The sequence below is a fragment of the Aquarana catesbeiana genome, linkage group LG12 (assembly GCF_042186555.1).
Source record: "Aquarana catesbeiana isolate 2022-GZ linkage group LG12, ASM4218655v1, whole genome shotgun sequence".
Taxonomy (NCBI): domain Eukaryota; kingdom Metazoa; phylum Chordata; class Amphibia; order Anura; family Ranidae; genus Aquarana; species Aquarana catesbeiana.
In genome coordinates, this window is record NC_133335.1 from 230,842,062 (window position 1) to 230,855,693 (window position 13,632).

A 13,632-nucleotide genomic window follows, 5' to 3' on the forward strand; every position below is an offset into this window, starting at 1 on the left:
GTGCAACACTTCATTACAGGTGCAAGACTACTACATCTCTCCATGTATGGTCCTCCTTGTTCCCATGACCAGCCTTTAACCACCACTCCAGCTCTGCTCCTACTCCCCTGTGGTCCAGCCCCTTCCGGCTTAAAGGCCCTTGCTATGGGAACCTCAACATGCCAAACAGCAAATACACAACAGCAAGTAAACCCTTTCAACAGGTACAACACAACACTGCAGGTGCAAGATCTCTCCGTGTATGGTACTACTCAATCCCATGACCAACCTTCACCCAACTTTGCCCCTACTTCCCTGTGGTTCAAGTCTTTCCCGCTCAAATACCCCTGCAATGGGAACCTCAACAGGACAAACAGCAGATACACCACAGCAATTTAATCCATACATTACTACGTAGTTACTTTGAATACAATACATAAAAAAAGTACTGGCGCCTGCCTACAGGAGAGAAACTGTGGTCAGGCAATGCTGCTGGGAATATGTGTCCAGGCCCATCTATGGTGGATTAGACTTGAGGGCCTATGCCAGAGGCTTGGATTGGAGCAGACAGAGCTGTAACAAAACAGCCAGGAGGCTGGAAAAACCTTTATATCTCCTGCAAAGGTAGAACTTTTCTGTATCATTTTTCCTTATGAATAAAAGTGATCAGGAAGGCCTAAAGTGCACCCAAGGTCGAGAGCTTTGAGTCCTGCAAAGCAAAGTTCTCCATTCAGACACAATTCATATATCTGTACAAAATATCAGTTTGAAAAACTTTTTTTTCTATTCAGATAAAGTTGACCTGCAACCAATTATCGTTTCCTTTAATGTTCATCTCTGATGCATCTCCATAGCGCTGGCAAACTCTATTGCCAGCGGCACCGCGCTGTAATACAAACATACCTCTCTTCCATTAGACCACAGTCCCGCTTTAATGGCTGTAATTAGCAATGGTAGTAATTGATTTTCACTAAGCAAACGGAAAGCTGAATATATTATCACTGGAGTTCCTGAGTTTTCAATAATACTATAAAATCTCGCAAATATTGTGTCTCATTATCAGCAAGTCACTAATTAACAGGAATGTGTGTATTTATTAGTTCTTTTCATGTACTTCCAAGAAAGTTCTACAGTGCCATACTAGTCTGCTTGTTATAAGGGTTTGCAGGCCTGGACTGACAGATTGGCAACGGCGGAATTTGCCATAGGCTGCGCACATTTTGTGCACAGTAGTGAGTTGGTGGTGATCGCAGTTCTCATGCAATGTTTCTCTATTAAGCAACTGGACACAGATATGGAAGGGGGGGGGGTTCTACATCATGGGCGCTTTTGTCTGTGAGATTGACAGAGCGACTCTTCAATAAAGGAGAATTCTTCTTTAGGCTAAAATTCACCACCACAATTTCAAAAATTAAGTAAAGGGGTTAGTCTATCTAAAAGTTATCTCATGGAAAAGGGAAAAGCCTGCCCACTTGGGATGCTCCCACCCACCTTTTTGGGTTCCAGTTCTTCCTCTTATATTATCATATAACCTATATATATAATGCAGCAGGGATGATGGGAGCATCTCATAAAGGGCACAGCAGGTGTACAGACCTGGGAACTCAGCACAGGGATGGTGGGAGCCCCTCATAATGGGAACAGCAGGTATTTAGACCCAGGAACTCAGCACATGGATGGTGGGAACCCTTTATAATGGACACAGCAGGTGTATAGACCCGGGAACTCAGCACAGGGATGGTGGGATCCCCTCATAATGGGGACAGCAGGTGTACAGACCTGGGAACTCAGCACAGGGGTGGTGGGAATCCCTCATAATGGGCACAACAGGAGTACAGACCTAGGAATTTGGTGCTAGGATGGTGGGAACCCCTCAAAATGGGCACAGCAGACCCAGGAACTCAATGCAAGGATAGTGGGAACTCCTCATATTGGGCCCAACAGGTGTACACACTAAGGGACTCAGCACAGGGATGATGGGAACCCCTCATAATGGGCCCAGCAGGTGTACAGACCCAGGAACTCAGCACAGGGATGATGGGAGGCCCTCATAATGGGCACAGCGGGTGTATTGACCCAGGAAATCAGCACATGGATAGTGAGAACCTAAAATAATAGGCACAACAGGTGTATAGACCCAGGAACTCAGCACAGGGATGGTAGGAACCCCTCATAATAGGCACAGCAGGTGTGAAGACCCAGCAACTCAGCTTCAGGTGTTTCTGAAGGGCACTGTTAATACTTCATCATACAAAGACTCTGTAGACAATTGTGCTCTCCAATCTTGTGGTAGCAATTTGATGAAGACCCTTTTCTGTTCATCCATGACTGCTCCCCCCTTGTACATGTTCAAAGCCTGCTCCATAAAGACATGGTGTGACCAGTTTGGTGTGAAGGAACTCGAGTGTTCCTTAAAGAGCCCTGACCTCAACCTACTGAACTGGAAGGTAACTGGAAATGCCAAATGCAAGAGTTTTTTTGGTGGCCAATTGTGAGACCAGATGGGTGAGCCAGGTCTTCCAACATCGGTATAAAAGCATAGAAGAGCCAGCACTTATGGAAATTAAGTCTTGAATCTTTTTTTTCGGTATGACTGTGTAAATAAAAGTGAAGGCTAACGCATTTCAGCAGGAGCCTTGTTCGCAGCACCACCATAGTTCTCATCTAACATCAGGTCCTAAACCTCACAGATGAGCACCCATACCCACAGACACCCTCCAAAATCTTGTAGAAAACCTTCTTAGAAGAGTGGAGGATGTTATAGGCACAAAGAGGGATAACTCCATATTATTGACCATGGGGGGAAGGAGGTAGCTTCATATTAATGGCCTTGGAATGGTTTTGGAATGGAATATCAATCAAGCTCATATAGGTTTGATGGCCAGGTGTCCAGAAACATTTGGTCATATGATGTATCTTTTAAACGTGACCAGGTTGGCACTGTCAGTGCGTTGTGATTGTTGAGTTATTCACTTGTCTCTGTTGCATCTCACCCGCTCTCTTCTTTTCAGATATGGGCAACTTTGAAGAAGGTGACACCACCCAGACAGTGTCTCATGGAGATGCAGCTGTCATCCCTGCTCCCAGCATCGCCAGTTTTCCTCAACCACAAGTTACTTGGTTCAGAGATGGCAGGAAGATCCCCCCAAGCAACCGCATGTAAGTAGTCCTATATCCGGACAATCCATAGTCCTTGCTGAAGATCTGGGATTTCAGTCTTCATTTGGGGCAATATCTGTTCACTTGTTATGTTTCTTTGTAGCCCCTGTGCAGTCCATTGATAAGGCATAAGGATCTGTTGTCTTCTCTCCCATTTGGGACTGATTACGTACAAAGTCCATTCCCCCCCACCTAACACATTTTACCAAATCTTCACCAAGCACACTAGAGCCTTTATACAACATGGTATGTCCCACTTCCATCACCAATCCGTAACATAAGAGGTCCTCATTTAAGGGCATTGAGGAAAGCAATTCAAATCCCTTCTTTACTGCCTCACACATCTGGTTTCTCTTTGTGAAGGTTCAACCCAACATATGAAAAATTTGGATGTCAAATCTTAACCCTATTGAAGTCAATAGGAGCGAATCTGTGAAATCAATTTTCTCCACCTTTTAAGGCTGATAGACAATGGACTGACAAAAAAAGTGCATGGGGGCTGACCACTACCCCAGCGAACATGTACCAATGCAAAAAATAAAAAATAAAGATTGACTATCAGACCCTTTGGATATGGTATGGATTTTGAGGGGGAACTCAATGCAAAAAACAAAAAAACCCATAGCAGACAAAAAATAATGGTCTGGGGTGCCCCTCAAATCCATACCAGACCATGCACATGCCAAACAACGAACCTCCTGTGTTCAGAGTGCAGCAGTGCAGATACTTGTACATGTGAGACCTGGAAGTTAACGGAGATCACTGTAGTAGCAGTATAGTAGTGGTATACTAGTGGTGTAGTAGTGGTATCTGCTTCAGTGATTTCCACCTTCTAGAGCAGGGGTGTCTGAACTCTCTAAGCAAAGGGCCATGTTAACTGTCTTTCAGACATTGGGGGGCCAGACTGTGGCCATCGGGATTAGAAAAGACCCCAATGTCAGTGGGAAAAATCAATGCCCCATCATTGGTGTCAGTGGGAGGAATTGTACCCTATCATTGGTGTCAGTGGGAGGAATAGTGCCCTATCTTTGGTGTCAGCAGGAGGAATAGAGCCCTATCTTTGCTGTCAGTGGGAGAAATACTACCTCATTATTGGTGTCAGTGGGAGGAATAGTGTCCCATCTTTGGTGTCAGTGGGGGGAATAGTGTCTCGTCATTGGTGTCAGTGGGAGGAGAAATGCCCCATCATTGGTGTCAGTGGGAGGTATAGGGCCCCATTGTTGGTGTCAGTGGGAGAAATAGTGCCCCATGTTTGGTCTCATTGGGGGGATAAGTGCCCTATTGTTGGTGTCAATGGGAGGCATAGTGCCCCATCTTTGGTGTCAGTGGGAGGAATAGTGCCCCGTCTTTGGTGTCAGTGGGAGGAGTAGTGCTCTGTCTTTGGTGTCAGTGGGAGGTATAGGGACCCATCGTTGGTGTCAGTGGGAGAAATAGTGCCCCATGTTTGGAGTCATTGGGAGGATAAGTGCCCCATTGTTGGTGTCCATGGAAGGAATAGTGCCCCATCTTTGATGTCAGTGGGAGGAGTAGTGCTCCATCTTTTGTGTCTGAGGAATTGTGCCCCATCATTGGTGTCAGTGGAATGAATTGTGTGTGTGTGGGTGTTTTGCTTGCAAGGGGGGGATTGTGGGTGCGTGATGCTGTTCCATTTTTATCTTGTATAACATGTGTGTAATACATTTTTTGTAGAGAGGTAACTCGCCTGGATATGTATATTCTCTCCCTTTTTTGTTTTTGAATATTTATATAATTTTGCTCACACCCTCCCTGTATACCAGTAGGAGAGTACCTCCTCTATATAGGCTACTTTTGTAGGGTTCCCAGGGCCATCAATTTTTTGGATTGGATGAATTGTGCCCCATTGTGTCATTGGGAGTAATTGTGCCCCATCTTTGGTGTCAGCGGGGGGGGATTATGCACCATTGCTGGTATCAGTGGATGAACAAATGCCCCAGGGGCATAAAAGCAAGTAAAAAAGCAGCATCTGGCCGGGCTGCAATTTGGAGACCACTATTCTAGAGGTATACACATAGTTGGTCCAAGCTGGAACAAGGCAACTATGTATAAAATTTTACTATGCCTGGAATTCGACTTTCAAATCCAGCCATAAATTAGCTGGATCGCCTAAAAAAAATTCTGAGGATTTAAAACAATAGTCCTGCTACATAACAGACTTAATAAAGAACCTGTTTGGGATGAAACGCGTCGTCTTACTTTCTCCGAGGATTTATGCGAGTCAGCTGCCGACAAAGGAATGCGTGATCCCCGAGCACGAGAAACATCAAAAACGCAGAGACGGGTTGGTGGGTGATGTGTGGATGGAATACAGAGCCGACGTAGGATTTTTGGAACAGGATCTGAGCCTCACAGTCATTGAACTCAGCAGCTGCCGTTTACCTGCATTGGGCTGATTTGTTGCGGGGACTATTGTGTCTTAAATTCTTCAGATTTTTAGGATGATCCCGTTAATTCATGGCCATTACGTGGCTGATATGGATTTAAACAAAAGATGCTTGATAAAATACAGACTTTTTATAGTTTGTGAGGAGCAGAGATCGTTTGTTTAGTACTGAGAAGTATTTACCCTTTTTTAGGTATGGTTTTGGCCCAATTCTGCTTATAAATGATAGAAACGTATAGGGAGGTATAGTATGTCACACTCGCCTGTTCCTCGTTCCAGCGCCGGCGCTTTCCCTCTGTATGAAGCCGCTGGCATGAAGCCAATCTGAGGCCGCTGGTTCCGCAGCCAGGTGCTGTCTTAAAGGGCTAGCACATGTGTTGCTCAACGCTCACGCAATGCATTAACACATTGCTTCCTTGTGTCTTCTTGACATGTGATCCTAGCACCCCAGTGCTCCTTGAGTCTCCTCTGTGCCCCCAACTTTCAAGTATCTTCTGCAATCCCTCTACATCGCCCTGACTCCCTGTGTCTCCTGGGTTCCAGGCTCCTTGCATCTGCTTTGAACCACAGTGCACCTCCGTAACCCTCTCGGTAACCGGTTATCCTTGTACCCTGTGTTTCTCTATGCCCAGAACCCCAGTGTTTCCACAGATTCTCCTGTGATTTCTCATTCCTCTCCTTCCAGACTTTCCTGCAATCCCAGCATGCTAGTACTTCCAGAGACTCACCTGTGATCCCAGCACCCCAGTGCTTCCAGAGACTCACCTATGATCCCAGTGCTCCCAGAGACTCACCTGTGATCCCAGTGCTTCCAGATACTCACCTGTGATCCCAGTGCTCCCAGAGACTCACCTGTGATCCCAGTGCTCCCAGAGACTCACCTGTGATCCCAGTGCTCCCAGAGACTCACCTGTGATCCCAGTGCTCCCAGAGACTCACCTGTGATCCCAGTGCTCCCAGAGACTCACCTGTGATCCCAGTGCTCCCAGAGACTCACCTGTGATCCCAGTGCTCCCAGAGACTCACCTGTGATCCCAGTGCTCCCAGAGACTCACCTGTGATCCCAGCACCCCAGTGCTTCCGGAGACTCACCTATGATCCCAGTGCTCCCAGAGACTCACCTGTGATCCCAGTGCTTCCAGATACTCATCTGTGATCCCAGTGCTCCCAGAGACTCACCTGTGATCCCAGTGCTCCCAGAGACTCACCTGTGATCCCAGTGCTCCCAGAGACTCACCTGTGATCCCAGTGCTCCCAGAGACTCACCTGTGATCCCAGTGCTCCCAGAGACTCACCTGTGATCCCAGTGCTCCCAGAGACTCACCTGTGATCCCAGTGCTCCCAGAGACTCACCCGTGATCCCAGTGCTCCCAGAGACTCACCCGTGATCCCAGTGCTCCCAGAGACTCACCCGTGATCCCAGTGCTCCCAGAGACTCACCCGTGATCCCAGTGCTCCCAGAGACTCACCCGTGATCCCAGTGCTCCCAGAGACTCACCCGTGATCCCAGTGCTCCCAGAGACTCACCCGTGATCCCAGTGCTCTCAGAGACTCACCCGTGATCCCAGTGCTCCCAGAGACTCTCCTGTGATCCCAGTGCTCCCAGAGACTTACCTGTGATCCCAGTGCTCCCAGAGACTCGCCCGTGATCCCAGTGCTCCCAGAGACTCTCCTGTGATCCCAGCACCCCAGTGCTTCTCCTGTGTTCCTGTAATCCTAGCATATAAGTGTTCCTGGAGACTTTGCTGTGTTCCTATACTCCAGTGATTCCAGCACCCCATTTCTCCAGTCCAGTAGTCTCCAAACTGCGTCCCTTTGCTTGCCTTTATCCGGCCCTTGGGATATAGCCTCCTTCTGACATCAACAAATAGGGTATTATTCCTTCCACTGCCACCAATGATGGAGCATAAATTCTTCCTCTGACACCAATGATGGGGCACCATTCCTCCCACTGACACCAATGATGGGGTACTATTCCTTCCACTGACCCCAATGATGGAGCACTATTCCTCCCACTGATACCAATGAGGGGGCACTATTCCTCCCACTGATACCAATGATGGGGCACTATTCCTCCCACTGATACCAATGATGGGGCACTATTCTTCCCACTGATACCAATGCTGGGGCACTATTCCTCCCACTGATACCAATGATGGGGCACTATTCCTCCCACTGATACCAATGATGGGGCACTATTCCTCCCACTGATATCAATGATGGAGCACTATTTTTCCCACTGATACCAATGATGGGACACTATTCCTCCCACTGATACCAATGATGGGGCACTATTCCTCCCACTGATACCAATGACGGGGCACTATTCCTCCCTCTGACATTAATGATGGAGCACTATTCCTCCCACTGATACCAATGATGGGGCACTATTCCTCCCACTGATACCAATGATGGGGCACTATTCCTCCCACTGGGAGCTGTTCTGCAGCAAAGTCCATCACACTCTGTGAGGTGTTCTGGTGATAACCAGGCAGCTCCTTAGATTCTGCACCTCGTCCTTTCTTTGGGCTCTCACCTCCGCTGAATATGCAGGTGCTGCTTCTACTCCATGACTCAAGCTTCCAGTTTCTTCATACAGCCCCAGTTACATTTCCCAAATTCCTGGTTAGCCTGTTCCTAGTGAATACAGACTCCCATCTTTTTTTAGGTTCATAATTTTGCTCTTACACTCTAAAAATCCTATGGGTTGCCTTTAAACTTGTCATTTCCAGTGCATTGTCCCCGCCTGTTTAAATGAAACAAGCCATCGTAGAGAACAATTAAAGCAAAGCCGGTTCTAAGCGGCTGTGAGCTCGGTGCGCGGTATCAGCGGCTCTCAAACACCTGTCTGCCGCTGCATCCTGCTGAAATTTACCAGTACTAATGAACAGCGGCACAGTCTCCTTATCTACCTAATTGCAGAGAATTATTATCCAGATCATCTGGCAGCTGATCCCCTGTGAGTGCGGCTGAGCCGGGAGATATGCGCGGGGCGGGGTGCCAGGAGGGGGACACGCTGGTAGGGGGTGTCAGGTCACCGAGCGAGGAGAGCGGAATGTCACAGCTTCCAATAAAATCCCTTTTTTTTTTTCAGGGAAATTTTGTTTCTTAAGCTTGGGAATTATTATTGGTGTGCCGGCTGAGCTAGGGTCCAATGCTAAAAACTAGGCTCCTTCTGTGGGAGACCCAGGTTTAGGGTGCACAGGATAATCCCCAGTCCTTTTGTAGTAAACTGCGGACACCATTTAAGAAGGTTTCTTATTTATTAGAAGACATAATCATGTGTATGTTGTAGTCCCGAAGATTGTTGTGGTTTAAGGACCATTTTTTATCTTTGGATAGATTGAAGAACTGCTGTCAGGTTTTAATTGCTTGTATAGATAAACCAAGAGCAAGCTTGAAACTCAGTGCTCCCCGAGAATCTCCTGTGCTCCTCTGATCCCAGAAACCCAGTGCTCCCCGAGAATCTCCTGTGCTCCTCTGATCCCAGAAACCCAGTGCTCCCCGAGAATCTTCTGTGATCCCAGCAACCCAGTGCTCCCAGAGAATCTCCTGTGCTCCTCTGATCCCAGCAACCCAGTGCTCCCTGAGAATCTCCTGTGTTCCCATGATCCCAGCAATCCAGTGCTTCCTGAGAATCTCCTGTGTTCCCATGATCCCAGAAACCTAGTGCTCCCTGAGAATTTCCTATGATCCCAGCAACCCAGTGCTCCCTGAGAATCTCCTGTGTTCCCATGATCCCAGAAACCTAGTGCTCCCTGAGAATCTCCTGTGTTCCTGTGATCCCAGCAACCCAGTGCTCCCTGAGAATCTCCTATGTTACTGTGATCCCAGCAACCCAGTGCTCCCTGAGAATCTCCTGTGTTCCTGTGATCCCAGCAACCCAGTACTCCCCGAGAATCTCCTATGTTCCTGTGATCCCAGCAGCCCAGTGCTCCCTGAGAATCTCCTGTGTTCCTGTGATCCCAGCAACCCAGTGCTCCCTGAGAATCTCCTGTGTTCCCATGATCCCAGCAATCCAGTGCTCCCCAAGAATCTCCTTTGTTCTCTTGATGCCAGCAGCCCAGTGCTCCCCGAGAATCTCCTGTGTTCCCATGATCCCAGCAACCCAGTGCTCCCTAAGAATCTCCTGTGTTCCCATGATCCCAGAAACCTAGTGCTCCCTGAGAATCTCCTATGATCCCAGCAACCCAGTGCTCCCTGAGAATCTCCTGTGTTCCTGTGATCCCAGCAACCCAGTGCTCCCCGAGAATCTCCTGTGTTCCCATGATCCCAGCAACCCAGTGCTCCCTGAGAATCTCCTGTGTTCCTGTGATCCCAGCACCCCAGTGCTCCCTGAGAATCTCCTGTGTTCCCGTGATCTCAGCAACCCAGTGCTCCCTGAGAATCTCCTGTGTTCCCATGATCCCAGCAATCCAGTGCACCCTGAGAATCTCCTGTGTTCCTGTGATCCCAGCACCCCAGTGCTCCCTGAGAATCTCCTGTGTTCCCGTGATCCCAGAACCACAGCTCCCAGAGAAACTCCTGTGTTCCCATGATCCCAGCACCCCAGTGCTCCCAGAGAATCCCCTGTGATCCCAGCATCCAAGTGCTCCCTGAGAGTCTCCTGTGTTCCTATGATCCCAGCAATCGGGTCCCCCCCCCCCCCGAGAATCTCCTCTGTTCCCATGATCCCAGCAACCCAGTGCTCCAAGAGAATCTCCTGTGTTCCTGTGATCCCAGCAATCCAGTGCTCTCTGAGAATCTCTGGTGTTCCTGTGATCCCAGCAACCCAGTGCTCCCCAAGAATCTCCAGTGTTCCTGTGATCCCAGCAACCCAGTGCTCCCAGAGAATCTCCTGTGTTCCTGTGATCCCAGCAATCCAGTGATCTCTGAGAATCTCCTGTGTTCCTGTGATCCCAGCAACCCAGTGCTCCCCGAGAATCTCCTGTGTTCCCATGATCCCAGCAAACCAGTGCACCCAGAGTATCTCCTGTGTTTCTAGCAATCCAGTGCTGCCCGAGTATCCCCTGTGTTGATACAGTAACCAAAGGTCGGACTTTAAAGGCATGGAAACAATGGAGAAGTAACAAAAATGATATACATAATATGCAAAAAAGTTAATTGTATAAATACAGTGTACAAAAAGGATAAAAAACATGAAATTGATACAGTTTGTACAATGAGCCCTTGTGCGTCTACGCGTTCCGCCGTTAGGCTTCTTCAGGACACGATCAAGGTTCAGAGATATAACAGAAAAAGAAGAAAACAGAGCGAATCTCACTGTCTTCAAGTTGGTTAGGCCTCATGTACAAATTCCCAATGGCCGGAGAATTTCCAAAAGTGTGGAATGCTTATAGTAAATGGTATATATATTTCAGGTATTGCTACAACAGGGGCAAATGTGCATCTTGTATCCAAGCAACTGAGTGATCACCAGAACAATAATACTGGAAGGTCCAAGATCCAAAAGGGGGGATAAACCCTAATAAATTCAGCAAAGCTAGCGGCGTGTAATACAGCCCAAGCTAGCATGCAATGCACGAGACGTCAGACACATGAATATGCCCCTGGGAGACAGCCGGGTGCTGTACACCTACGTCTCTGAACCTGGATCGTGTCCTGAAGAAGGCTAAAGGCGAAACGCGTAGACGCACAAGGGCTCATTGTACAAACTGTATCAAATTCATGTTTTTTTGTTTTTTTTTTTAATCTCCATTGTTTCTATGCCTTTAAAGTCCGACCTTTGGTTACTGTATCAGTACCCTTTATTATTTCCCCTTAATTATGGATGTGGCATTATGAGTGCTCCCCTCTTTTATTATCCCCTGTGTTCCTGTGACCCCAGCAATCCAGCGCTCCCAGATAATCGAATGAGATTTTGTGATCCCAGCGACCCAGTGCTCCCATAGAATTTTCTCTGTTCCTGTGATTCCCTCAACCCATTGCAGAGAATCTCCTGTGTTCCTGTGATCCTAGCAACTCAGTGCTCCTAGAGAATCTCCTGAGATCCCATCAATTCAATGCTTCTGTGTTCTATGTTTCCAACAACCCAGTGCTCCCAAAGGCTCTCTCCCGAGTACTCGTGTTTCTTGCTCTGTTGTTGCTCGTTCAGGTGGGTTGAAGGCCCCACTGCCTGGGAGCTGTCCCAAAGACCATCACTCCTTGATAAAAACCAAGTGGCTTCTTAGACCCTTCACCTCTGCCTTCTTAGGGCTCTTACCTCCGCTGAACATGCCAGTGCTTAGAGTTCTGTTCCTCCCGAGTTCATTGCATTATTCTGTCCCTCCTATATCCAGTATAAGGAGCAATAGTTTACAGATAATTGTGCATGTATCGGTGGCCAATTTTAAAGTGGAAGTACAGCCTAAAACCAAAATCTCTAAATCTACTTGCAGCCACAATCTAAGACTAATCTGTCTAGCCTTGTAAAGCAAAAATCAGTAGACATACCTTTTCTGCAGCCTCTCTGGTCCGATCCCACGCTGAGCTGTCAGCGGCAGCTTCTCTGTGGAGGGGGGTGTAGGAGAGACAGCTGACAGCAGAAGCCCCATAGTAAGTCTATGGTTGACAGCACTTCCCAGGCATTTCCCAGCCTGGTTGTCGGCTGTCTTCTGCACACAGCTTCCGTGGCTGGAGACCGGACTGAAGCGGCTTCAGAAAAGGTCCGTTTAGCCATTTCTTGCTTTACAGAGCTAGATAGGTTAGTCTTAGAATGTGGCTGCAAGTAGATTTAGAGATTTTAGTCTTAGGCGGAACTTTCATTTTAATCTGTAAAAATATTTCTTCTACTCAAGATCTTTTCTTCCATTTCAAGTCCAATACTATTACACCACTACTTCACTGCTACTACATCACTACTATAGTGATCTCCACTTGCTGCCGGGTCTTGCCCCTGCCAGGAGGCCTCCTGTGATGGGGTGGTGACCTCACGCTCTCCACCTCGTCCAATTAGAAAACGCTTTGCATTCATTCAGCAGATGCCAAGCATTCTCCAAATGGTGGCCGTGTCAAGTGGCCAACCTCTTCTCTTCAGAATGCAACAGGCCAGCCAGTTGGCATGGGACCTGGAAGAAAGTGGAGATCACTGGACTAGTGGTGTAGTAGTGGTTAGACATGTGCAATTTGTTTTGTTCCGAATTATTTTTTTTAACGAATTTCGACAAATTACCTATAATTTAATATTTTGTTTTTTCAGAGTTTCAAATTTTCTGGTTTTTGGATTTTCGATTTTTCGAATTTACCAATTTTCGAATATTCAAATTTACGAATAATCGGAAAAATTTGTTAAACGAGTTCTTGTTAATTCGGATGTTTCCGAATTACCCGAGAACCTGTTTAACAAATTTTTCCGAATGTTCGTAAATTTTGAATATTCGAGAATTCGTCAGTTCGAAAATTCATAAATTCGAAAATTTGAAAACCCGAAAATTCAGAAATCCGAAATAACCAACTATTAAGGTAAATTATAGGTATTGGAATTTCCTTTCAAATTTGGCTGTTAGTGAATGTAGTAAATACAAATTTATCCAAAGTTACGAATAATCCGAAATAACGAATGCCGCATCTAACGAATGGAACGTAACTAATTAATAATCATTTTTAATTTTTTGGGGATCCTTGTGAGTGATCTCTCGAGCCTTGATGATTTATCCTTTACTGGGTGACCTTCTTTTCATTTTGGATATGTGTCTCTATTTTCGATCAGCACCATCCTAATAATCCTTTTTAATAAACACTTGATTCTATGAATGTAGTATTGAGCGTCTCCAACTATTGTCTCCTTCAATTACCCGAAGAAGGGTTTTATCTTGAATCTCCAGAAACGCGTCGGGCTATAGGAGAAGTGCTCTTTTCTTATATACTATATTTGGATATTATGTATCACTTTGTGCATGGTTGTTATTTCTGACCGTTACACTGCTTTTATGAAATACATTTTCTATTTTTTTGAAAATATTGTGTCCTTAAAAAGTTCGCCTTTAAAATCCCTTTGTATCGGGGGGTACTTATTCTTTATACATAATATATTTGGGATGGTGGCAACAATAAATGGAGTTTCTCCTCCATAATGGTTCTTCTTAGATAATTCAATTAATAATAATAAATAATAA

General features: G+C 46.6%; 1 protein-coding gene across 4 annotated transcripts in view; it reads left to right on the plus strand.

Annotated features, from left to right (window-relative positions):
• SDK2 (sidekick cell adhesion molecule 2) overlaps positions 1 to 13,632 on the plus strand; it is an 818,277-nt gene that overhangs the window by 584,064 nt on the left and 220,581 nt on the right. For all 4 annotated transcript variants that reach the window (XM_073606891.1, XM_073606893.1, XM_073606892.1 and 1 more), the window contains exon 4: positions 2,991 to 3,138. In XM_073606891.1, the coding sequence (XP_073462992.1) occupies positions 2,991 to 3,138 (148 nt within the window). The remainder of the gene's footprint in view (positions 1 to 2,990; positions 3,139 to 13,632) is intronic.